The sequence below is a fragment of the Hippoglossus hippoglossus genome, chromosome 1, assembly GCF_009819705.1.
Source record: "Hippoglossus hippoglossus isolate fHipHip1 chromosome 1, fHipHip1.pri, whole genome shotgun sequence".
Classification (NCBI taxonomy): domain Eukaryota; kingdom Metazoa; phylum Chordata; class Actinopteri; order Pleuronectiformes; family Pleuronectidae; genus Hippoglossus; species Hippoglossus hippoglossus.
Genome location: NC_047151.1, coordinates 11,412,981 through 11,440,137, shown reverse-complemented (window position 1 = coordinate 11,440,137; position 27,157 = coordinate 11,412,981). Strand labels below are relative to the sequence as shown.

At 39.0% G+C, this 27,157-nt stretch overlaps 1 protein-coding gene across 3 annotated transcripts in view; it reads left to right on the top strand.

Moving 5' to 3' along the window:
* Window positions 1-21,488: 21,488 nt before the first annotated feature.
* Window positions 21,489-27,157, top strand: part of LOC117769461 (phospholipid-transporting ATPase ABCA1-like) — a 38,164-nt gene continuing 32,495 nt past the window's right edge. The window contains exons 1-3 of one of the 3 annotated variants that reach the window (XM_034598362.1): window positions 21,489-21,644; window positions 25,492-25,597; window positions 26,691-26,784. In XM_034598362.1, coding sequence (XP_034454253.1) covers window positions 25,532-25,597; window positions 26,691-26,784 — 160 coding nt within the window. In that variant the 5' untranslated portion in view covers window positions 21,489-21,644; window positions 25,492-25,531. Of the gene's footprint in view, window positions 21,645-24,755; window positions 25,252-25,491; window positions 25,598-26,690; window positions 26,785-27,157 lie in introns of those variants that run through there. The other 2 variants (XM_034598368.1, XM_034598374.1) reach the window with 2 other exon arrangements.

Below are 27,157 nucleotides of genomic sequence, written 5' to 3'. Positions count from 1 at the left end.
TGATTAAAAGAAGAAAAAAAAGGAGGACATAATATTAACATAATTGCATCACACTGCCCCATTTTTAGGTGAACAAAAGTAAAGGAACAGATGGTCTTTAAGTAACTTATAAATCTACTTTCATATCATTTTACAATGTACTCTCAGGCTGTTGGTTTAGCCTGGGTGAAACGTCCTAACAACAACAAGCAAAACCAACAAACAGACAAATACACAAGTAAAAACTCTGAACCAGCCTTTACCGGAACTTTTCTCACTTTGCAAGTAGACATAATAAAAGAAACTACAGGTGAAGCTGCATTAAACCAATTTTTCTTCATTATTTACAAAACATATTGTTGTTACGTGTTCATGAACTCATCTTTTTTAGATGTTAAACCTCCAAACTATATATATATATATATATATATATATATATATATATATATTGTTCTTCTGCATAAAAGCAGAAGTCACAGATCCAAACAACTACCAGCACCTTCTATCTGTTTAGCTTGGCAATTATCTGTTTATGGCAATTATTAACAGTCTCTTGTAAATCATTGACTGATGGTGTATTTTATTTGAGTATTGTAACAGCCTTTTACTTCCCTAAGCCAAAAATCTATTGATCGACTGCACAGAACACAGCTGCCAGGCTTGACAGAAACATGACCACATCACTCCTGTTCAAGCATCTTTACACTGGCTCCCTGTATGTTTTAGAATTGATGTTAAGATTTTTTTTTTACTTGTAAAGCTCTCCATGGCTTTTCTCCCAGCTACATATCAGAGCGTTTGCTGTGACACAAGATTGACCATATTGCATTTATTGGTATTTCTTTGATCATAAATTGAATCTTCATTAGACACAAGAAAACTTTTTACGTCTCTTTTACAGAGAAAATAATATAATACTGGTGAATTCACTCTTCAGAAATACAATTTTAATCAAGCAAAGTAAAAAAAAATTAGATCGGGCCTGAGGAAATGGAGAGGGAGAATTTAGAGAGTTGTTTACTTTTGCCTAACAGATATTACAGCTATAACTGAATGAACATGGGTATGTTTTTATCAAACATAAATACAAATGCAGATTTATATAAAGAGTTCTTGTCATGATTCTGCCCCGGTTTCAAACGTTTAAGAGACTTTTCGAAGGCTCTTTGAGGGATTTTCTTTTTACCTATGTGTATCTCTCTGTTGTGTGGACTTTTTATGTAACGGAGGCTTTTATTTGTGTTTTACTTCCTGACTTTATCAGATTTTCCGCCATCATGATTTTCTGCAGCTGCACTAACGTGTCACACCAGAGTTTATTTATCATTGCCTCCTTTTGTGTATATAGTCTATTTTCTCCATACTCGCCTCTGGCTGTTCGCCTGATTGTCCTTGTGTTTTAGTTCTGTTTCTCGCGTCTGACCTCCTTGTGTTGCTGGTTTGATTTTATTTCCTGGATTTCTTGGTGCCTACATGTTGCTGGTTCCTACCTGAGTTTGAGTTTTTTGGACTCCATTTGCTTTTTTCTGTCTTTGTTATTAAGATAGTTTACGCATTATACCTGCCTGTGTGTCATCTGTTTAGTAATGTAGAGTTCAAATCTATCACCATAATGCGAACACCGAATATATTTACAGTGGATCTAATGGTACAGCTACAAGATCTGTGATGCATATAAGATATAGAATGAAGGACAATTGGACAAGGCTGTAAATCTCTGAAGATATTTCGCCTCTCATCTAAGAGGTTGAGGCTGTGAACATGATCTGGATGACTAAGAATCTGCAGACAATTGGTTTACATGGTTAACCCTGGTATAACCCTAGTTATACATTCAGTTAACATTTTGATAAGATTTTACGTTTGAATTTTTAAAGTGTGTTTTTCAGTCTTAAGGGTAACTATGCATGTGAAAACAAATGTTATGGCCACCAGAGGGAGCTGAGTCCCCTCTGATAATGACGCTGTCAACAGTCCAGTCACATTGTTGGTAACACAGACTGTAGATAAAGATGGACAACGCGTCTCCACTTCCTCCCACTATCCAAACTGAAGCCACATTATCCTGGACACAAATGCCACCATCTTGTGCATTTGGAGTTTGTGATGTGGAAATCTGGGGAGACACTCACTCCTTCAGCCGTGAGTTAGTCTAAGCTGTCAATCATAAAAGCATCAAAAGACTAAAACCAAATATATTTGTAAATTGAGCACATGAACATACATCTGTGTGATAACAATGACTTAAAATGTTAGAAACCAAATTAAAGAAACATCTTTTCTAACATGGAGGAGTTTGGACTTTAGTGCAGCCAGTCAACTGGCGGACATCAAAACAGTTTGGCCTCCATTTTTGGGGACCAGTCATGTTGCCCATCTTTAAATGTTCAGTCTATGGTTGATTAGTATAGACACTATGTTTTGACAAGGTGAAGAATGCATGGAATAAAAATGATATCTATTCATAAAGTATTACTTTAAGAAGTGAAATGTTGCAGTAACGTTGGTTAATTCTGACTTTTCTCAGCACCACCCTGCATCACTTCACCCTCTAGTAGGTTTTCCCAGCAGGGCCCCAGTTTTCTATAGTTGTCAGCTCAGCATTTCCCCGAAACATCAGATGGTAGTCATGAAAGGACAAAGCATAACACATCCATTTCCTGTGTGATGTTTCCCATATTCCAGTCCAGTGGCCTTGCAATAACTTTCACTCAGATGCCTTTCCGCACACAGGACAGTAGATGGCGCTGGAGTCCAGCATTACTGCTGTCTCTGTCCAACGATAAGAGGATGAGTCACACACAGACCTTCATGGTGACTTTGATTAATCGGGATTATGTAATGACCATGCACTCTTGCACACATGAAAATGAAATGAAATGCTGTCCGACATAGAAGAGCACACATGCACAGCTTCAAACACACTGTGACCATCACAGATTTTAAAGTCCAATAGTCTGTATTATTATTATTATTATTATTATTATTATTATTATTATTATTATTACTATATATTATTATTTCTGTTGTTGTTATTAGTTGCTGTATATTTATATTTATCTGGTCTCTGTGCCTCACACACGTACACACAGCTGACAGTAACACATGTTTCTTACAAGATGTATCTGTGGTTACTCGACACTCTGTGCTTCATGTCCGGGGCCAACAGTCAGAACAAAGCTAGAACTAATTCAGGATCCCTCAAATTTTCAGAAGCACTGTTCTTCTTTGAGGCTGATGATGAAAAGTCACAGAATGAGACGTCAGCCACTTTCCTGAAACAAATGCCTGCTCCACAAAGTCACTGCTTACATGTCTACTGGTTTTATGAGTTGTTAAGGACTGCTCCTCTCTGTTTTACTTCAAACGGAAAATGAATTATTTTGAAATAAATTTCAATAAGATCCAAATACCCACATCCTTGTGTTTCTTAGTCTGTAATGTGAATAGATTTGAGTTTTAGGACGGATGATCCCTCTAATTGTGACTGAACTTTACCGAGACTATCAGTGATGGAAAACTCTTGTCGATTTCTCCGTTCCCCCGGCCAAACCCATCACATTACAGATTTATTTCTATCCTCAATTTATTAGGCCAGAAAATCAACAGCTTAATCTGATTCTCACCAAAAAAGTCCAAGCATGTGTGTGTGTGTTTGTGTTGGTGAGTATATCTGCAACTGTAACTGTGTTATTTTACTAAAAGAACTATTGATGTTCTTGAATATTTTCTCATCAAGTTATACAATACTGAATAATGATAATGATAATAATAATAAACAAGACCAAAAAACCTATAATTTGCTTGATACAAATGATATTTTTTTATATTCTAATTAGGCCAGTCTCTTTCTCATTATCACTTACTTCTTTATTTCATTTAAGTATGCAAATGGTGGTAAATCTTTCATTATGTCTACTTATTATAGTGATGATAACTATTATTATAATTATGGCTGATCTCTTTCTCCTGCTTTTGAGAAAATGACAAAATAATCTTCCGATCAGCAACTGGCGAAGCTGGATGTTTGGCACAGCGGGATTGCCATGCAGTGGTGCTCAGCAGTCTCCATCCGCTTCCCTTTTCTCCTCCCGACTTCCCCTCCTCTCTCACGTGGATGCGGGGAGAGCGACATGAGGGGGAATAATAATTTTAGAAAAAGGCTCATCTGGGCATCTTTACTGGGGCAGCTGTGCTTCTTCTTTGCTGTCCCCCCCTCCTCACCTACTCTACACACCTCTGCTCTCGTCTCGTCTTTTTTTGGACCTCATTTATTTCACCTTAGTTTCTGTCCCTTCGCATGTGCTCAGCATCCCTGTCTCGTTTCCCCTGCTGCTTTCCATCATTGTAATCATCTCATCCTCCTTTCATCTTCCTGCTCCTCAGAGTCGCCATCTCATCGCCAGAGCTTTGCTTTCATCTCCAAGATAAAATTTATTTTCATTTCATCCACTGTCGTATAGATCCAGTCGTATCGTACGCTTCTGGTCAATCAAACACGTTTTCCTTCAGCACTGATAGACACCATCTCCATAAAGATTACCAGCAGAGCTCTTTAAGGTCCCATATTGTAGAAAGTGAGATTTCCACATCTTTTATTTTACAAAGCAGACAGGTGCTGCATGAATACTAGTATCAAAACATTGAATCCACTGAGAAACGTGTCTGTAAGGTTGTGATACACTCACCGTCCTCAGCCATGCTCCGGCACGGCCCGTTTAACTATAGTAACACAACACCGTTCATTCCATCGGCGTGCTCTCCAGCTGCAAGACTGAAAAATGTTGAGGAAATGCTGCACAATCTTTGGAGGTCACGAAGCCAAGGAGAGGATTATCATTTAAAACTAGGGGCTAAGGTGTAAGTTTACTGAAATACCAGAGCATTTGAGTTTGAGAATGACCCTCTGTTTGGCTCATTTCTGCACTGACTGACAGTCACCATTTGTCTTGATGTGTGAGTTTTACCAGTGTACTGTAGCAGCCTGCAGCATGTCACAGGAGCTTAGCCCGACTGTGCCAAAACAGTCCCAGAAAAGGGGGGTTTGACAACAGAAACAAAACGTTCTGTTCTTGCTCCAGCTCCACAGAGACGTCTGAGAGAGGAGATGTTTGTGATATTTACAACGACAAACCAAATCTCTGATAGATTTCACAGCTTCAAATACTTTAAACCATGAGACATTTAGGCCAACTGCAAGAATGAGAACTTTGAATTACTGACTTAAAATGTTCCTCCAGAGCGGGTCAAATGTTCACAAGCATAGCACAGCTTTGTTGTGTAATCTCATTCCTCCTCCTGTAAAGAGAGAGGCTTTTCACTTTTTCATTTTCATGCTGAGAGTTGAATCTGAATTTATCTATCTCTTATTTTACGTTCCCTCTCACAAACTGTTGAACAGGTCCTGATTTGTCATTGCTTTCTTCAGACAATTAACAGCAGCAATAATCCTGGCTCCTCTTCGGTCGAGAGGATCGTAATGTTATTCAATTCCATTCCTTTTCCGTAAAGCGTCTCTCTCTCACTCAGTATTAAGTCCTCCGCAGCCCAAAATAGCCACGGGTTCTCCTTTGGGAACTACAGCAGAGCTTTGCTGTAATAATCTGCCTGTGTGTGTGTGTGTGTGTGTGTGTGTGTGTGTGTGTGTGTGTGTGTGTGTGTGTGTGTGCGTGTGCATGTGCATGTGCATGAATACCTTGCATGGGACATAAAATGTTGCTTAATCAGCACAGTCGAGCGGAGGCCCGGACAGGAGAAGAAAACAACCACGGCAGCAGAAAGAGCGAAAGAAAAATATGGGAAGACTATTCCATATGGTGGGTCGACAGAGACAAGGAACACACACAACCACATACACACAGTAATCGACTAAACACAACATAACATTAGCTCTGTGTTAAAAAGGCTGAAAGTTGATAGGGAGAGATGACAGGAGGAAGAGAATGAAGGCAAACAGTTCAGACAGAAAGATTCATGGATACAGTACAGACAGAGAGTAACATGACTTTAAAAAAGATAAGCATGGAGAGATTGATGCCTTTACATTAGTAACACTCTCTCTTGTCTCTTGGTTTGTGAAAACGAATTTTGTTGGTTGACATGACATATTGTATTTTTATTATTTCTTTTGTACATTTACATTTGTTAATTTCTTAATTGGTCCAGAATGGCATCACAGATCTCAATGTAAGGCTCATCTTCTTTTCTACCTGTGTGCTGCCTTGTCTGCACACAGACATGATGTAATAGCCCCTCTGTGTACAGGATGAGCTCATTCCTGCAGAGTCTCCCTGCAGGGACCTGCAGAGCAGAGGTAAACTCTGTTGAGAGAGATAGCGTGGTCTACTATACGAGTTATAGATGCTTGTTTTTGTGTATTTTAGATTTGGGGTGACCTGACCTATTTGGTTTAATAGGTTGAATGTATAGTATGTTGCATTGATTGGTTTTGAACCAGAAAATCTAGGTTTTAGAATTGTTTTTATTTAGAAGTGATCATCACCTTTTTTTTTTTTACAATTTTCTAGTTTTTGTCTTACTGACCTGATGGCAACATAATGACTGTAACTAATTCACTAACACCATTGGATGGTTAATGCTTCACCTACAGTTACACTAAGAGAGTGTGGCCACTCATTTATTCTCCAAACATCCCAAAGAATCAAGAAACGTCCCTGACTTCCCCAGTGTGAAAAAGACAAACATCTGTGATGGTCCAGGGATTCCACAAGCAGAGGGAGACCTGAATAATCACAGTGAGAGAGGACAGACAGACAGACATAGAGAGAGAGAGAGTAGACAGAGGTCAGTGTGGCCGCCAGCTGTTTGAGATGAATAGACCACTACATAGGACAGAGGGTGACAGATGGCCAGTCAGCACACTGATGCAAACACACACACACACACACACACACACATAGACAGTCACAGAGTAAATGTTAGAAAGGCTCATGAGGACACTCAGTGAAAAAACAATCTGATGCTTGGCATGTGATCATTTGTCAGTACTCAGATGAGATAAGAACATTTAAATACAAAGACAATCACTTAATATTTTTGCATGTTGGCCTCGTCAAGGTCTGACATGTGTTCACCCTGTGGGTAATGCACCTTTTTCTACATTTGTTTGGAATTATAGGAAAATATTTAACAATAGCAGTAAAAAAAAATTACAAAATTAAAACACACACACACACACGTCATCTGACTGACATGATACTTCTAAAAGATGTAGTGCACAAAACTTTTCAACAACGATGATGTTCCATGAATATCTATACAATAAATCAGACATCACACACACACACACACACACACGCTTAGCCTCTCAACACTCACCAGAAAATCAAATTCACATCACAAACAACAATCCTGTTAATCACACTCAAAGCTGTGAGCTGCTGACCTTAAATACCCACAGATACAAACATTAACAGATGCTCCATTTTAAAACACACAACAGATGATGACATTCAAGAGAATTAATCACGTTTTAAAATCATAAACCATGTTTCCATCCAATAAATTCATCACAGGAGCAAGTCCAAGTCGGAGCACATGCTTTACTTTAGATTTTTAAATACTGTATGCAGGACATGTTTTTCGGTTTGATGTCATGTTATATTTGGCTCTGACTTCACATTCAGCTTACTGATAGACCACAGTCCTGACCACAGCTTCATATTAACCCATCTATTCCTTCCTGTTTGTACACAGTCAAGTTCAAATTAAACTCTGAATTGGACTTTGGTTGTACGTGTCAAGGGCGGTTTAATGCTAGAACTCAAAGCACAGACAACACACTCAGACACTGATGAGGTTTAAAGGTCTTTCATTGCAAAAGCTGCAGCTGATTTTATAGGCAGGGTCGACAGAGGTGCTGAGCTGGGGACAGGGCTCGGAGATGGGGATTTAGCTGGATGTGGCAGGTAATAGGTAAGTGGGTAATGAACCTGAACCACATGCAAACAGACAGACAGGAAAACGACAGAGTAATGTTTGCCTGTGACGTTTGTACCACACAGGCAACTGAACAATCATCTGAGACAATGAGTCTCAGATGAAATAGTGGGAGCAGGTTGATACAGGCCACACCCAGCGGAACAAATACACACCCCCGGGCTGACCACGGTGAAGAGGCCTCATCCTAACAGTAGACCTGAGGATGTTTTGGTACGTCTTCAGTTACCTTAAACCAATCCATCCGCGAAGTAGGACAAATGATAACACTGATGCTTTTTCAAATTCAACCACACTGACTCCCGTCTCAAGGCTGGATAATCAGTGTTTAACGTCATGAAAAGTATTGGAGAAAAGTTTTACCCTACTTTGGGAAATGTCTGCGCAATATGCAAATCCACAGATCAAGAGAAAAATATCATGAAAAATTTTAAAGGTTGGATTTGGCACCTGCTTTTATGGCTTTTAGGGTCGTAATTATATGTTCATTCATGAATTTCGCATGTATTCTGCTTGAAGTCACATATCTTAATGGTAAAATGATTTTTGCTCTGTTTGCCTGCATCTCATTTCCTAAAATTGTCTAAAAAGTGTAATTCAACTTTTATATTCTCTGTTTTATTAACGTAATTGTCAGTTGCATTGACTTCAAAATCCGCCAGTTGTTTTGGAATTCAAATTAGACTTAGCTGTCTTTGGTGCTGCTGAGACTCAGTCTCCTGGTCAGGGATTAGAGACCTTTCACACAGCAGAAATCCTGATAACATTAACAAGGGCTGCGGTCCATTCAGTTTCAGGGCTCTGCTATAATGCATGATGACTCACTTGAGACACAAATGGAACAGAGCTATAGTTATTGTTACTACCTGAAAGAAAAAACTACTCCAATTCAATGTTGGTTTTCCTTAACAATGTTTTAAAGGCTCATCCTGCTAATGTAGAAATGTCCATGGTGACTGTGCCTCTGCTCAGTTCCTATGTGTTAAAGGTCAGTACTCACTGAACACTGTGACCACAGCACATGACTTCCTCTGTGACTCTTTGACTCATTTTGTTGAGTAGGTGTTTGCTGATGTCATCACCGCCTCTCGACACCTTGGCGTCTCTTTAAACGAGCACAAAATAAACACACGCGCATATAACTAAATGCTTGCGCACGCACTCATGAATCATACCTGCTGCAAGATGCAGGAAAAAGATGTACGTATGTGTGTGTGTGTGTGTGTGTGTGTGTGTGTGTGTGTGTGTGTGTGTGTGTGTGTGTGTGTGTGTGTGTGTGTGTGTGTGTGTGTGCATGTGTGTGTTTGATTATGCGATTAAAGAGTAATAAGTTCTTGTCGTTTCATGGACAAGAAACATGATGTAGCCTCCACACCAATAACTTGTTGCCGTCTTTTGAGACAAGCATTACATCACTGGAAAAGAAGCACTTGCAAGTGACTTCCAGGGACAAGAATGCAAACAAATATGGCATCTAAGCGATGTGTATGGTGCTTAAAGTCTTTTGTTTGGACGGACCTTATTGGAACCTTTGTTCTGTTTCACAGTTCACAGATGCTGCGACAATAACAACATCATTTTTACATTTGTGTATGACTTTATCTCTTCCAGCAGAGCCCTGTCAACTGTGCTCCTATTGGTCAACATTGGAGAAAGGTTAGAAAAATCTCACATGATCCTTCTTCTGTCCAGATGTTGTGAGACATCCCAGATTAATAACTTTAATTATAATAACTTTATTTGTATAGTAACTTTCAAAAAGTTTTACAATAAAATGAAGAAAACAAAAATCAAATACAGCTAATTATAGTAAACAAAATCTAAAAACAAAGAGGGCAGATGAATAATACATAATTTAAAAATATTGACAGAGGCAAAGGACACAAGAAAAATAAATAAATATTATATAATAAATAAAATAAAATAAAATAAAATAAAATAAAATAAAATAAAATAAAATAAAATAAAATAAAATAAAATAAAATAAATCAAAACAATACAATACAATCAAATAAAAGCCATTTAATAAAAGTACAATTTGCTAATTTATTCGTTGTCATACACTATGACTAACTATATGAGATGAAATAATCTATTGTCTCACCCGATGCCTATTGATCAATTCCAAATCCACCCGATCTATAACTGGGTGGATATTGTGTAGTATTCTGACCCTGGCATTAAAGTGTGCTCACAGGTCCTGTTCAATGCTCAACACTCAATGTCGGCTGTCTATATGCAGCTCTGGCACAATGATGGAAACTCTGTGTCCTTTGTGCCATCGCCATGTTAATTAACCTTAAAATAACCAGTGAAATATCCAGAGCAGGATATGTCACATTAAAACAGTGTCGTGAACAGAACTGATGCACTTATTTCATTCCATTTAATTGACTGTACAAATCAGTAAGTCTAGAAAAATATGGGGATTTTTCCTGAAAAAACATATAGAAGCTTTTAACGTGATCTGCTACAGGTATTATCTTGAAAATCGCCCTTGTAATGAAGAATGCATGGAGGAGTTAGTGATGAACATGTAATAGATCAGACTTAGCTGAAGGCAAGTTTGTTTCAGCAGTGTTAATGGGAGACTAACGCCAGTTTACTGATGCAATGGAGATATGGGCCTCCATTTAAATTCTTTGTGTTTTTCAATTATGTTATTTAAGTCATAGGTTTATATTTAAATCATTGCAGCTAGCTTGGACTTACAGTGCAGCCCCTGTGATAGAGAATATTGGTTTAATAGTTAAAATAGGTTCATTAAAAGAATAATCCACTGCTGTATAGCATTGCACTCAAGACTCCGAACAAAATGAGGAACAGCACCTTTCTTATTCTATGCCTTCTTCTTGTTTATCAACAACTGGAGCCTACATGACCCACAATTCATCTCAACCACAAATGGTTTGGTCAGATTCTACGTTCATGTGGTGATGGAATGATCGGAAAAACAAGTTTGTGACTGGGAAATTTCACGCGAACGCCATCTTAAGTCGGACCAAAGACTTTTCAGGGAAAACTTTGGTTTAAAGTTGGCCAGCTGCTAACAAATGTCTTCACCTGTGAACGGTCATACTGTACAAACGTTCAAATTGTACATGTGAAAAGTTCCTATTACACGTTTTCTAGTGTTTCTGATATTTATATTTATTTATATAATTCCTTGTTTGTGTAAACCTACTTGTCAATAAACCCAAATCTTGATTCTGATCACTTATATGCCAATTTACATAATTTTACACTTAGCTTAAATATCATCTTTCAATGTGAAGTGGACAAATGTTAAATTTTTGTAACTTGTAACTGAATATCCATCTCTAACAAACGCATACATTTTTGTATGTGCCTTTCACACCTGATCCTTTTTATTTGCTCTTGATTGTTAAATATTGGAAAAAGTGTCAAAGGTGTTGTTGAAACACACTAAACAAATAAATACAATACAGTTTGTTCACAGCGTCCATGTATTTTCCACATGAGAACATCAAAGTAGGGACAACGACTTCACAACTCGGGAAATGGGAACCTCTGAAGAACTGAGAGATTCAGGTGAGTTGTTGTTGAAGCTAATGGGACATAACTTTAGGCCATTTATCAGATTTCATGCAGCTCATGTTTTCACATGGGCTCCCTGTGAGATCTGTAAACAGACCGTTGTGTATAATCAGTGGAGTTCTTCTTCAGTTACGCTCTATTTTAAGCCAACCTCATTTATGTAACAGAGGAAGACAAATTATTGGAAAAACAGTGCAGTATAATCAATACAACACCACTACTCTGACAAAAAATAATGTCTCTGGCAGAGGAGGATCAGGAATGAAATTTGACGCCCGACTCCACCTTCAACTACAGACTGGAAAGCGGAGTTGATTCAAGACGTCACTGACAAAAGTGTAAACAGTAATTAAACAATATCAATTTGCACAAGGAGGTGTGTGTGTTCCTGTACTTATATCTTTGTGAGAACCATTTTAAGCATAGACCCAACAGAGTGAGGACATTTTGACCATTTCTCACTTTTTCAATGGGCTGTTTGAGGGTTAAGATTTGGTTTTAGGGTTGGGGTTAGAATTAGGTTAGGGTTAGACATTTAGTTTGGATGGTTAAGTTTAGGGTAAGGGGCTAGGGAATGTATTATGTCGATGAGTGTCCTCACTCAGATGGAAGTACAAATGTGTGTCTGTCTGTCTGTCTGTCTGTCACAAACATCATATCAACAAAGGTCCCATTTAGAAATGAAAAATGGAACAGGACATAGCGCCCCCACATCACAGCAATGTAATTAGTCAGGGTCATGACTTGTGCAAATGAATTGTTTACAGGCAATTCCCAGAAAAAATATATATCTGAAATCCAGCGCCGCGACAATGGCCTGATTCATAGAGTGTGTGTAAGTAGGACACTGTGAGAAGAGCCACAGAGATTCATGACAGTTGCTTGGGAAATCATTATTCAATGGGAGCCCATAGGTCACAAGTGTTGTTTACAATAAAACACTTTTAACAGGGTCACAAGTATGTGTATGTATGTATATAAGATACTGTATCATTGTGATGACTCTCACTAATCGAGGGATTGAGAAAATTAATAACACATGTCCGAGCCCATTGAGATCATACATTTATATATATATATATATATATATATATATATATTTATGTAAATACCCCCTAAAATACTAAGAATCTCAATACAGATCTGCACCAATTTCACCTGTTTGTAGATATTAGTACTCTACATATGCCTGATTATTTTTCATAAAAATCTCTGCATTATTTTGACAAATACAGATGCAGGAACAAGATATGAACATGATATCATCAAGTCTGTCACTATCTGACTTGATCTAATGAAGATTCAACCAACATTTAATCTACAATTATACATAAATATAATGAAAATCTCCATGTAAATGTGAATACATTAATTTATACAATTAATTATGATGTCACTGTGTATTAACAAAGATGTAGTGGGTGTCTCTGTGTTTTCACTACAGGAGATTCCCTTCACTTCAAAACAATCTGCTTCATCCATTCACCTCTGAGTGACATTAGCATTCAGTTATTATTGTCCTCAGACATCAGTCGTGTGTTGACCAGTCAGCTTCTTGATCGCTGTATTTCTGCTAAGTAACCATTTTACAGGAGACGTGGGCTCTTCATTGTTCACCTCAGCCAGTCTCAGCCAGGCAGTGACATCATTCCCCTTTCACCCACTTCTCCGATGGCTGCAAGGTAACCAGCGGTCAAAACACGGTGCGTTCACGGACTCCTCCACAGCTCCGCCATCCCAGTGTCAAGGTAACTCTGATTTACCTGGATCAGAATAAATAATGAAAACTGGACCAGAATGAAAACAACAGACTCGATGATGTCATTGCACAAACATGCTCACACAAATGGAAGTCTTGAGTGGTTACATTTCATTTCAGGTGACTTCATGTGCAACCACAAAACTGATTAACAAACAGAGAATGTCTTGAGAAAGATAAAGAAAATAATTTTAAATAATGTGCTTGCTTGTTTTTAAAAGATACTAATCAGCAGAAGGTTGACTATTATAAAATTATCCAAATAAATAATTGATTAATAGAGATTTAATAGAAAAAAAACATTTATCAAAACAATGTATATATTTGCCTGACCACAGTGTAATGAAGGAGATGCATTCAATTGATTGACATTTTATTTCAGCCTTATATTTTTAGAATATATATATATTTAAAAAAACATAAAGAAATAAAATATTAAAATAAAAAATACAGACTTAGTTAAGGGGCCATTGAGTTCAAGTAGAAGGTGATGTAACTGATGAAGACCTGCGTGAACTGTTTCAGTGCTCGGCTGAGTATCTTTGAATGTTTCCCCTAAAAAACTAAAAACAATACAAAGTGGTTCATATTCTAGGCTAGTTGCAGTATTTCCCGCAGCATTTGAATGCATCATAGGTGCCAACTACGCAAGCAGAAAGAGAAACTAAGAATCGTGTTTATCTAACACACAACTGCCCAAGTGTGTGTGCGTGGGTGTGTGTGTGTTTCCATCATTCAGTCCGATCCTTTACTGCAGGTTTGACATGAAGTCCCGCTCAATCCGGGTCGAACCTCGTCCTTTGTGTTGATGTCACATTGACGTGGATTCAAAATACAGATGCATTATAAGTACGACGTGTTTTTATTATTATTGTTCACCACACTAAACAGATGTGACACATTTTTGCAGTCCACAGATAAATATAGTCGATCTGCACACCACCCCCTCCTATCCTCCTATCCTGCTTCCCACCATCCTGCTCTGTGGCGGGGTTACTATCGGACAAATCTCCCCTCCTCCATCACTCTCCGTGCTGGGGTTACTGCCGGACAGATTTCTCCTCCTCCTCCTCCTCCTCCTCTTCTTCTTTTTCTTCTTCTTCATCTCATCCTACTTGTCAGTACCTGCATCACATATGTGCCTGTACACCCTGTCATCTTCTGCACCTATAGGACCATGTGTTGCTCCAGCAGGGTTTTATTAGGCCGCCAGACATAAATCAGAAGAGTGAGAAGTGAAGAACTGCACAAAACCCACCGTTATTCTCCTGCTGCAGTTTGTGTGCAGGGTTACTGTCGGTCAGAATGAAAATGAGGAAGAATTCTGTTTGTGCTCCCCCTCATGATGAATCCAGACGCACTGGAAGATGTTTGCAGAGGAAGAAGACAAGTGAATCAACAAGCTTTTACATTTCAGTGCAAAACATAAGCAAACCCAAATTCCAATAAGCAAAGAATGACATTCTTAAAGTCCAGATGCACAGAAACAGAGTGCAGGCTCCATCAGCTTCTCATATGAGGGCCATTGTGCTCTATTTTCAAATCTTCCTTCTTTGTACACAGACAAATGTATCCTTAAAAATTCAAGTCCCAGATTCCCCAGAGACCCTTCAATGGCGGTTCTTTGGGCAAAATGGGGATTAGGCTGCTGTTAACTTTTCTTAACCCCACACAAATCACATAAGTGGTCTTGTGGGTTCAAAGGAAAGGTGAGTGGCTCATGAATAAATCATGGAGTTGCCACTCTTTAAAGTTAAAGTTTATTTTGGGGTTTTGATAAATGTTTAATTTTACGCTCTTCTAACAGCAGGCAGAAGAAGTCAACACGTCGAGAAGTCAATCAGATTAAAGTTTAAATTGTCTGGTTTGTAGCTTTTCACCAAGTTGCATGGGTTTCTGAATCTGTTAAATATACATCAATTGTATATATATATATATATATATATATATATATATATATAAATATTTATGCATATAACATTTTTGATATATATATATACACACAGATTTTAAAACTTAGAAGCTGATAGCACACTTTACATATTTTCTTTTTGTGATCACTACTCTCTAATTGTTCTTATTACTTAAAGACAAGTGCTTTGTATTTGAGGGGGGTAACATAAGCTTGGCTACTTTCAGACAAAGGCTCACAAGAAGTTTATCTATGACAGAAAGAAACATGCAGGTTTTGTAAGTAAAAAAATAAAATCTGACATTTCCAGCCTAGCTGACTATAGGATGAACCCAACGACCTTATATGTGCTCATATAGCCTACAGGCACACAGTGACATGAAGAACACAGAAAAGACCTTGATTGACACATTTATGTGAGAGTCTTTATGTATGTACATGTTGCACATTAAATTAACTCCCTTTTTTGCATTTAACAGCAGCCCTCATTTTTCCTGAGAGATTTTCCCACTTCGATAGGATGTGAACAAGCCTGTATCACAATCCATGACAATTCTATTTTTGAATGATGTTACACACCTGAGTGATCAAACATTCCCATATTTATTTATTTGTGATTAACATTTAGTTAATTCTTGAGTCTTATCTGATTGTATTTTTACACTGATACTGATATGAACTGTTTTATTGTAGAATGGCTTTCACTGTTGATTCATGGCTTTCCACCACTACTATATGCCCCTTACCCAAAATACCACAAGATCCACATTCCTTATATTTGCAAACCAGCCAAATCACACTTTGTATTATATGGATAGTTTTAGGCATTTTTCTTAGTTTCTTTATGTGTTCAAATTCCTTTGCTTCTCCATGCCTGACATGCAGCCTGCTTCATTGAACACGCTGTAACTACTGTTACAAGAAGCCCAAGTTTTGAACTGCACCTTTCTCACTGTCAACTCCTAACAGCAACAACTTGAAGGAAATCCACCAGTGTTTCAACATCTCAGGGGTGATCCCATTAGCTGCGAGTGTGTAAGCTAGCTCACGCTGCGCCAGCCATAACAGACCATTGTTCTCCAGCCAGTGAGAATAAGTGCGCCTGACAGTTGATCACAGTGAATGAGGAGTGAACTGCTGAACCGTCCAAGACGGAGACAGATATTTGTTGATTTCAACACTACTGACTTCAGAGTACTGCATTTTCTCTGTACTTCCAGTGTAATTAGAAGAAAACTGACTTTTGTCGCCTTCATGCTCTGCTTCCAACTTTTGTGGCAGAGGTGAACAACTTGAACTTGTACTTGTTGTTTGGAATCTGTCATGCGATTTTTGGTCATTTTCTTTCACTGTTTACTGTCCTCAAATGTCCTGGTCCAAGACAATGATTGCCTGTCAGCTCGAGGAAGCTGCTCTGTGGCTGACGGTCACCTCTGACCCCCTGAAAGGACACGAGGTGACCAGAGAGAGAGAAAGAAATGCTGAATCTACGAATCAGCCAGTTGTTTTCTTTTTACTCTTTATTTCATGCTACATGCAGTATTTATCCTCTGAAGTTTGCATTATACAATGGAAACATCAAATTGGTCATTTTATTATATAGTTCATTACTTTGAATTTGTTTTATTTGTCAGAAGATTGAATCAGTCCCTTTATATATGGCTTTGTTAATAAATCAATCAACTGGTTGATTAGATTGAATCACTGATGATCTATGATGATCTATGATCATTCATAGAATCCACAGGTTTTGTAGATAACAGTCTGGCCTTTCATATAAATACCAATATATTATTTTAGAATCACCAATAACATAACAAACTTTTTGAACCTTTATATTAAAATTAATTAATCTTGCGTTCTCTGTATTTGGTCACGATTTGTGCACCATTTTGTTTTCAAGCTCATTATTTTCTGTAGCTCATGACAACATTTCAACAATCTGAAACTGGTAACATAGTTTTTTTCTCTGTGACCCTGAATTCTCTAGATGAGAAAAGTATTTTACTCTGAAATTCAGTCATCTTGGATGATTATCATGTGCCTTTATCCATGTAGACAGTTCTGGAGCTTCTACTGTGGATTAAGTAGTTAATCACTCTGATTGAGGATCTTGTTTTAATGAGACTCCATACTGGGGGATCCACATCCACAGTGAAGCAGGAGACATGATGCACCTTGGCCACATTTTTATTCTTTCCTGGTTTCAGCTGCCAGGGGCCATGCAGGGCTTACAGCACTGTAAGGGCACAGTTGTATGCAGGTTAACATGCTACTAAATCAGTTGGATCAATCAAAGGAAAATGACCATTTGTTTGATGAAGAAATAAAATTCTACTTTGATGAAGAAATATATGTACAGACAATACCCAGCATGTCAGTTGCAGACTGTTAAAACAAGTCATTCACACATTGGAATGCTTTAATTTAATAGTGCCCTTTTTACTGTATCTGATTTGGGGATCTGGAGATTTAAGTGGAAAAAGACGGAAAGAAGAACCATTTAGCCGTCCACCATCTTTAAGCTAATTGCCCCCTAAAGCGAAGAGAGCTGAATAAAAGACAGTGCAGGCAGACTAAGCTAGATAATCACTGCCAGATGGTTTGTGATGTTCTTTGTACATTAGTAAGACAGGACTGTGCACCAGGCTCCTGTAGCCTCACTCAAACATAACATGCCATGAACTAAGTAGGAAAAGAGTTCAGGAGAAATTCTGCCCTTCAGTTTAAAAGTTAATGATAGTGTGAGTGTGAAAGTGATTTCTCCAACATGATATGAGTCATAATGTACTTTATGCAACGTGATAAAAATGAGTATACCATTCAGCAAATATTATGAAATATTCTCATGTAAATTTTTAAAACCAGATGAACCCTGTTCTATACGAAGCACCACATATGATAACTAGAACGGCACTCTGTGATTTCTATAAACAGATTCTGCATGTGAGTATGCAGGGCAGGGACAAGATTTTGGGGCCAGAGGTCTTCGGGTTTCTGTGTTTAGTTTGACCAATCACGTTTTGGCAGCCTTTGGTTGCTTTCAGCTAAACAGTCCACATGGGGATATAAAGAGTTGGAACACATTGACTGAAATGCATCAGCTATCAGAGTTTTTATTTATCTGCATTCAAACGCTGATGGCTGTTAAAAGAGCCAAAATGTTGTCTGGAACTAAAACACCCACAAGACGTACGGCTGTGTTTCATGTGGATAAACACATGACTCATGTGATTAAAGAAACTTGTTTAACAGTAAACACTGTACAGTCCTTCTGTCTACACAGGAAGCCCCAAAATATTGGCTGTTGGCTCATTAATCCTCTGCGGATGGCCGATGGGCTCCAAGAAAAGTCACTTAATAGAACACATAACTCCAAGGCAACAACAATCACCTTAAATCCAATCAAGCTGCACCAAATTTCACAGACTCATAGATATCAGTTCTGTAAAAAAAAAAAATCCCTAGCAAACTGTATGTTGAAAAATTCCATATCTCACAATGTTAAACAATTCTAGATCCGGATCCGCAGCCCAAGAAATGTAATGGGTTCCCTGATTTACACTGCATCCTTCCACAGAGTTTCGTGGAAATCCGCTGCGTTGTTTTTGTGTAAGCAAACCGGGGGACGGGTGAAAACATAACCTCCTTAATGTTGTTAGCCGTGGAGCCTCGAGTCTCCTCTCCCTCTTGACCCTAACATTGTCTTCTTGGACTGAAGATTCCTCTTGTAATCGGTGCTCACATTGTCGCCCCTCAGACTTCCTCTCCGCTTCTGTTTAACCTGGTGTGGTTGGCAGGCGGCCACTCAGCCAGACAAACAAGAAACAACCAGACGCTGCAGTCTGATGGTATGTTAAGTGTTTACTGTTGCTCCTGAACAGGGGGATGTTGGTTAGTAAATTTGTCCTGTTATCTAGAGGCCATGTCAGGTCGTGTCATTGTTCAGCCACAAGCACTAGGGTTGAGCTATTTTCGTTGACACGTTCAAGTGCAGCAGTGCAGTACAATAAAAGCATGCAGATACAGGTCAGGAGATTCAGTTGATGTTAATGTCAAACAGCAGAATGGGAGGGGTGTGATCGTAGACCAGGGCATGTTTGTAAGTTTCTTCTGGGTTTTGCATAAAACAAAAACATTCACTGAGCGGCTTATTGATGAAGAGGAGAATGGTCCGACCGACTGTGCCTGAAAGACTGTGGTAACTCTGTGGTGTGGTGAGCAGAAAAGCTTCTCAACACATTGAACCTTGACTACAAAAGCAGAGGACCGTATCCGGTTTCACTTCTGTTAACCAAGAACATAAATCTGAGGCTGAAGTGGACACAGTCTCATCAACGCTGGACAGTTGACGACTGTAAAAACATGGTGAATCTGGATTTCTGCTCAGGCACACTGATGGTAACATAATGAGATATATTATGAGAATTAAGTTGTAATATTTTAAGATGATTTAATTATTTTAGGAGAATAATATTGTAAGATTAAGGGTGACCTTACCCAGTATAAGCATGGTGTTCCTAATGAAGTGATCAGTGAGTGCATTGTGATTTGCTGAAAGCAGCACTGCACGTGGCCTGCTGTCTTTGCCCTGCCGAGGCCTGAGTCTAGGTTTTGATGGATGAGAGTGCAGATGAAGCAATGGCAAGTTAACATCAATCCATCCATTTTGTAAGCAGCTTATCTTGTTCAGGGCCGTGGAGGGCAGGAGCCTATTCCAGCACACACTGAGTGAGAGGCAGGGTACAGCAAGGACGCCAAGCTGTCACAGGGATAACACACATCCAGACATGTAATGATATTCATTATTCTTTTTAAGAGGAAGAAAAAGGAGGAGGGTTTCAAGAAGGTGACTTTTGAGAGTTTTGTCCAGACACTCAATGAAACAAAATTTATGGAGTGTAGCAGTTTGCCGTCTGAAGTCCCTCAAGTATTTCTGCGGATTACCCTGCTGATCCCTTGTTTTATTCATAATGTTTTCATATTATAGTCCATGGCCTTAACTTCACCACTCACACCAGCAAATCATTTAAAAGTTTTTAGATTTGTTACTTTTAGATGCCAATCTCCTCATGTAACCACGAATACAACACATTTATTGACCTTGTATATGGTGACATAATTCCATGTTGCATTACATTTACATTAAAACTCTGTATCCTTTAATATCTGTATTCTTGCTTTATTCCTCATTCTCATGCTCCATTGCTCGGTCTTATATCCAGTGTTCCTTATGCAACTTTCAACCATGTGTTTGCATTTATTCTGTGAAATTGTCAGCTGTGCTCGTAGCTAATATCTGATGCCAATCACCTCCTATAACCACAAATACAACATATTTATTGAACGTAATGGTTAGGTTACATTTCACCAGCAAATCAGTTTAAAGCTGTAGATTTGTTACTTTTAGATGCCAATCTCCTAAAGTAACAACAACAATAACACATGTTGCAATAAATTGTATTTACATTTACATTAAACTCTGTTTCCTTTAATATCGGTTGTCCTGCTTTATTCCTCATTATCATGCTCCATTGCAATGTTTTATATCCAGTGTTCCTTATGCAACTTTCAACAACTTGCTTGCAGTCGGGTATTAACTTGTAGTTGCACGCTACTGTATGTACTGTAAGAAGATAGATAGATAGATAGATAGATAGATAGATAGATAGATAGATAGATAGATAGATAGATAGATAGATAGATAGATAGGGTGGTTTGTTGGTTGGTTAGTTGGTTAGTTTGTTGGATGGTTTGTTGGTTGGTATGTTGGTATGTTGGATGGTTGTTATGTTAGATGGTTGATTATTTGGTATGTTGGTATGTTGGTATGTTCGATGATTTGTTGGTTGGTATGTTGGTATGTTCGATGATTTGTTGGTTGGTATGTTGGATGTTTGGTTGGTTGGTAAATTGGATGTTTGGTTGGTTGGTATACTGGATGGTTGGATGGTTTGTTGGTAAGTTGGTTGTAAGTTGGTTCGATGGAAATCACAACGGATTTCTGTGCTATCTCTGCTAATCCAGACAACCTGAGTCGATTTTTCTCTAGATTGAATGCAGCACACTTCTGCAATGACGATATTAACCATTTCTGAAATTTTAGTGGAATATGGTAAAGGTAACTCTCGTCATTTAGTGGCTGTTCCTCCATTGTTAGTCGGGGGTGCGTTGACTGAATGAGGCGCCGGAGGTGTCGCTGGCCCTTTAACACATGTTTTGACGCCGCACGTGCTCGCCTTATATGGAGCAGCAACAAACGGTGACCGCGAGTTACCTCTGCTGCGCTGCAGACCGGGGCCGTATAAAAGCTGCTGGAGGAAAAAAAAGTGTTTGTCAGCCTCAGAGAAGAGAAGAGGAGACGAGTCCAGTGGATCTCCACGGACATTACTGTGTGTTTAATATAATACTGGATGAGGAATTTCATTTCATGAGAAGACAAGGAGAGGACTCACACAGCGTTCAGGAGCCAGCTCGGTGAGTTTACACTTTTTTTTGATGAGTTTCTTTGTTGGAGCATCAGTTAAAAAAAAGAGAGAGATGCCACAGTTGTGTCGCAGTTAAAACATGGTTTTTATTTGTCCGTGTATTGTTAGCTCAACGCTTCTGTTCACTCTGAGTAATGCAAAAAGATATACTATGCTGTTGAACGCAATTACATCCCGATAACAAGGCTATTAACAGGGGGTTGTTTTAATTTGTTTTAACGCCACAAAGTTAAAGATGCGATCCAATGTGCTGAAGTGACTGTATATGTTCAGACTAATGTTGTTATTTAGATAAAGTGACAACAACGATTTTGGCTGTGTTTGCTCTTTGATCATTCAAGTCAGTCTCATCTTCCACCGTGTGTGAGTCAAGGTAGCGGCAGTCTGCACGTGACCTCCGCTGCTGGATCTAAAAAATAAAAGCCTCTCTGTGGCGAGTTATTTATCTGATAAGGAAAATGTATCTTAAAAGGATAAAAAAGGTCATAGGAAAGACAGTGCATTACTTATCTCTCATATTCTACCATTTATGAAATAAAAAGACAGCATGTTGGAAATCGGGTTTCGAATCACATTTGGTGTAGCTTTATTGTGAAAGGCTGGTTCGCCGTGCTGGCAGGTAGACCGTGTCCGACTTGACGCTGCTGTGGCTCAGCATCGCGGAGCTGGATGACCGACAGTAACCTCGGTTCAGGGGAACAATGAAACTTAAGCACAGAAGTCAGTCGGATGTGTTTTCTGACACAATGTTGATGTTAAGTCCCAGTGCAGAGGATGTCTTGTTATGATTCTCAATTACAGCCTCGTTTTTCATCCCTTTCATCGTTGTTTAGTTTGATTTCTATCCCCCCCCCCCCCCCCCCCCCCCAAATGTGTGCGATGGCAGCGCTGTAATGTTCCGTGATTCGTGTTTTCTCTTCTATTAATGTGCGTGTGAAGAGTTGAGATCGAAAAAATATCTGCTTCCTCTTTTCATTCGTCGTCTGAAGAAGCAAAAAAAAAAATGTCTCTTTCATGCAAAAGCAGCGACGCTTCTCTGACACCTTTTCCCCCTCATGGCATTAAAAAAAAAAACATTCCTTTTTCTTTTTGCCTTTTTTAACAACATGCCCAAAAATGTGTTCAGAAAACGAGGGGAGACAATGGAGGGAAACAATCCATGAGTGTGATATAACACGTGAACGAGGATTGATGGTAAACAAGTACAAAAACGAAATATTTAGCGTGTACCACTAGGGGCGCCCTGGCTCTGCACCATTTGGCCTGATACACATACAGACGGATAAAACCCTCACCAGACGGCGAACATCCAAAATCACACTGTACGTGGAGATAAACTCAAAATGAGTCAAGATGCTCAGATTGACTGATCAGAAAAGTGTGATGCACTGATGACAGATGGACGAAAATCAGGTCTTTGAATTGGTGATAAACATTTCCACACAGTGTGAGTATATGAAGCTCTAAAAGGAGCTGGTAGAGTTCCTTTCCCTGATCAAATGTAGGATTTACTTATCAGGGAAGGGAGGACAAAAATACCCTCAGAGTTTGTCAGCCACAGGAGTAAACTGTTATGTAGTCTACACACACGCACATATATATATATATATATATATATATAGATATATACATATATCTATATATATACCCACACTTTCACTACAGCAAATGTACAGACCAAAATTGAACGTTGTGTTTTTTAACCTCTTTCCTTTCGTAGGATTTGCATAGAAGCGTAGTTTGATACACTCAGAGAGAAAAACAACAACGTGTTTAAACAAAGACGTGATCTTCAAGGGCTCATATTGTGTCTTTGTGAAATCTCCCTATCTGCTTCTGCAATTATTTACCCAGTGAAATTGCTGTGTGTGTTTTTTAAATGAGTTAGTCCACAGCAGTTATTTTACATTGTTAATCACTGAAACGCCTGACTGCTGTTTGAGCCCTGAGCGTGCTTGCCAGTAAAGTGAGTGAGTCAGAGAGAAAACAGATGCCCCCCGGTACAACAGATATTGCACATCGGTCACTCTTGTTTGTCGATCCCAAAGTTCCTGTTTGGTTTTTTATTGCAACATATTCCACATTCCACTGGATTTATTTTATTTAATGCAGCCAACTGCGCGCAGAAGTGGAAAATTTTGATTTACTGGTATTTAGTACTGATACTTGCATCCTCTTGGCTTTTCCCAACTCGTAGAGGGAAATGGATGTAATGCCAGAGGGCATAGATTGTGGCAGTGATGTTATAAATTAGATTCACCCTGTGAGCAAATGGAGGCTGCTGAACATGGTGTTATTCTGGTTGCAGAAGAGAAAATGTGTTAAACCATAGAAAAGTGTGAACACCGTTTGATTAGGGATGGCCGTGTTCGAACATTAGTGTCCTAGACTGTGTTGTGCTGTACCACTCTCTATCACAACCAATCCGCTTCATTCTGTATAGAGGACGTTCAGCGCGACAAACAGGGTGTCCTTCATTCGCTGTCTAAACATTTACAGGATCGCCTTCAGATTCGAAGTAACAGAAACAAAACTCAGACAAATTTTCAGTGTTGCATGACATCCCGGGATTTTTGGTATTGCGTGTGTGGGGAAAGGAGAAGTGGTTTTAGCTGTGATGAATCCACAGCTAAAAATGAAACGTTTTCCTATGAGACATCTTTACTGCTTTAGATAACACAAATCTTTTCCCCGTGTGCCGTGAGCCACGATGACCTTAATAAGGAGTTACGGGTACTTGAGTGCCTGACCTGACTTATCTCGGAAAGACTAGGTGCCTGTCTTTGAAAACGGGGTTGTAAAATTATTACATGTTTCAGATTCCTCAGGCTTTGTCGTTTTGTTTATCATCCAGTTGGCAAAGTAAAAAAAATTTCTACAGAGATATAAAATATATAAAATCCCAAAGTTGCATCATGTATTTTGTGTGCTTTGGTCTTCTTCCCGGAATTGCGTTGTCAGGGGGTTGGACCTGGTGGGCTGATCGGACCATGTTGCATTAAAACAAATCAGTACTCAAACTCAAGGACATTTCAAACTGCAAATAGAGAAAACAAATAGGGACAGGAACATACAAGAAACTGGTTTTCACTCAGAATGAGTTAAATGCCATTTGATAAATCTGACAAAACCCAAAGTGAGAGAAAATAGGAGTTAAAGTGTTAATCAGAGTGCTTTGATTAAACCCACCAGTGCTGCTTAATCACTGGGTTGTTTTGTTTAGATTGAACAAACGGCATGACCTGGGTTCGGAGGGATATTTCGACATTTACATCCAATGCAGTCTTGTGAATTGGGTATGAGGTGTAAATTGGGGGAAACATGTGATGATGAAAGGATTATCACCAACGTTCGCCACTGGAAAACTCCCGATCATCCTGCCATTTGAACCACAGGTCGACCTTTGAACAGATGAGTGTAAATGAAGTGGGCCCCAGTCTGCGGGGGTTAGCAGACGTCAGTCCACTTCATTCACTGAGTGTTGCTGCACTTCAGGCTGGTCGGAAAGTTTTCTCTGTCAGGTATATTTGTTTTTTCTTATGGCAGTGTAGTGTATTTATGTTTAAATTATATATTGTTTAAAGCAGCCAGATAAGGTTTGTTGGGTCCTTTTTTTGATTATTTTCCTTGATTATTTATTTTCACAATATTTCAAGAAAAGGTCTGATTTTGACTCGCTTTTCATGTCCTGTAAGTGGCAGCCATATTTGGTGCTGCTACATATGGTTGGTTCTGTCATCTGTTCATCATTATTTTTAACTTCCACTGTCGCCTGTTGTCCAATTCTAAGTTTGAAGTTATTGACACTGTCTCTTTTCTTTTCTTTGGGTTGACAGCGAGGAGCGGGAGCACACGCAGTGAGGTTGGGAAGACAACATGGCGGTCTTCACTCAACTGGGGTTACTGCTTTGGAAAAACTTCACCTACCGACGGAGACAGACTGTAAGTCGTAGTGCTTCTAATTACCGACTCACTAGAACAATGGACTGGGTGAAAACACACCCAATTTCATACTTGGTCGATTATTCTTTTATTTCCATGTTCTTTTTTTTTTTTTTTCCATGTTTTTTATTTTTTTATTTCCATGTTCTTTATGATCAGGTTTTCAACACTGTGTTCATTATCACATAGATACACTCATTCGCTTATACTATATTGTCCCCTTGTTTGAAGGTTCCTAGGAAAATAATGTATGATATCAGTTTTTATATATCAGCAAAAAAGGCTTTTTACATGTTTAAACATGTGTTTAAGACATCTGCAGCCCACAACAATGAAAATGATGTAATTCTTATCTTGGCCACTCGAACTGAAAAGCCTTCCAGTACATGAGATAACTGTGACTCAGACAAAAATGTGACGGTGACACATTCACATGTCAAATCTATTATCCAGTGGACGTTTTGTGCTGGTCAATGCCCACACACTCAAAGTCATGTAGATCAAATTCAGCTCAAAGCTGCAGCATAGTGCTTCTTTTATAAGTGAGGAGGCTCATCTGCATACAATCAAACCATTTGTCCATCAGGCGGGAACCTTTCTTTAATGTGACGGCTGCGCCTGCTTGACATTCAGTCCAATTATTCCCAACAAAGGGCCACAGTGCATTTTCTAAGACAGTGGGTTTGTCCCCCTCCACGCTGCATTGTGGCCGTGCTGCTGAAGGCTGAGACACAGATGAGGTAGAGGGGCCATATGGAGCAGATGGACAAACACATCCTCTAAAACCCTGCAGAACGTGTCTCTCTCTATCTGTCTCTGTCTCGCTGTGTCCCCCCTAATTAACCCATATACTTTACCCAGACTCATGATGGGATTATTGTTTGTAAGGACAGCAGCTGACAGCCCCCCTACACACACACAAACACTCAAGATTAAGTTTTTTCTTTTGAAGCTGACCTTAGCTGCGCTGTAAGACCACAAAGAAAAAGATTCTCAATTCACTGTTTTGGAATGATTGACTCATCTATTTCCACGTGCTTTATCTCCCACTTTTATTTGCTTAATTATCACCCTGTCTGTCTTCCTGTCTCAGATCCAGCTGCTGATTGAGATAATCTGGCCCCTGTTCATCTTCTTCATCCTGATCTCAGTGCGGATGCACTATCCGCCCTACGAGCAACATGAATGTAAGTGGACGTAGAGAGAGTGATGGAGGGAGGGCTGATAGTTGCGAAAACTGCTTTCACTGAGCCTTGGACTGGTTTGACAGAACTTGCAATCTTCAATGAACACAGCATTAAACTAATTACATCTTTAAAATTACATTTCTTTACACACAGATATATATTTATATTTTTTATTTGAAATATTTTGGGATTTTATTTGTCCATCTATCAATCGTTATTTCTTATTTTTGACAAAGTTTTTGCCTCTTGCTTCTCGGTAAGATCAACATTGTTATCCAAGGTTTCTGTGTTATGCTCACAGGAGTATCTGTTGGATTTGTCAATATTTGTTTGCACTGTGTGATCATGCAATCGGGTCTTCAGCTCCTAGAAA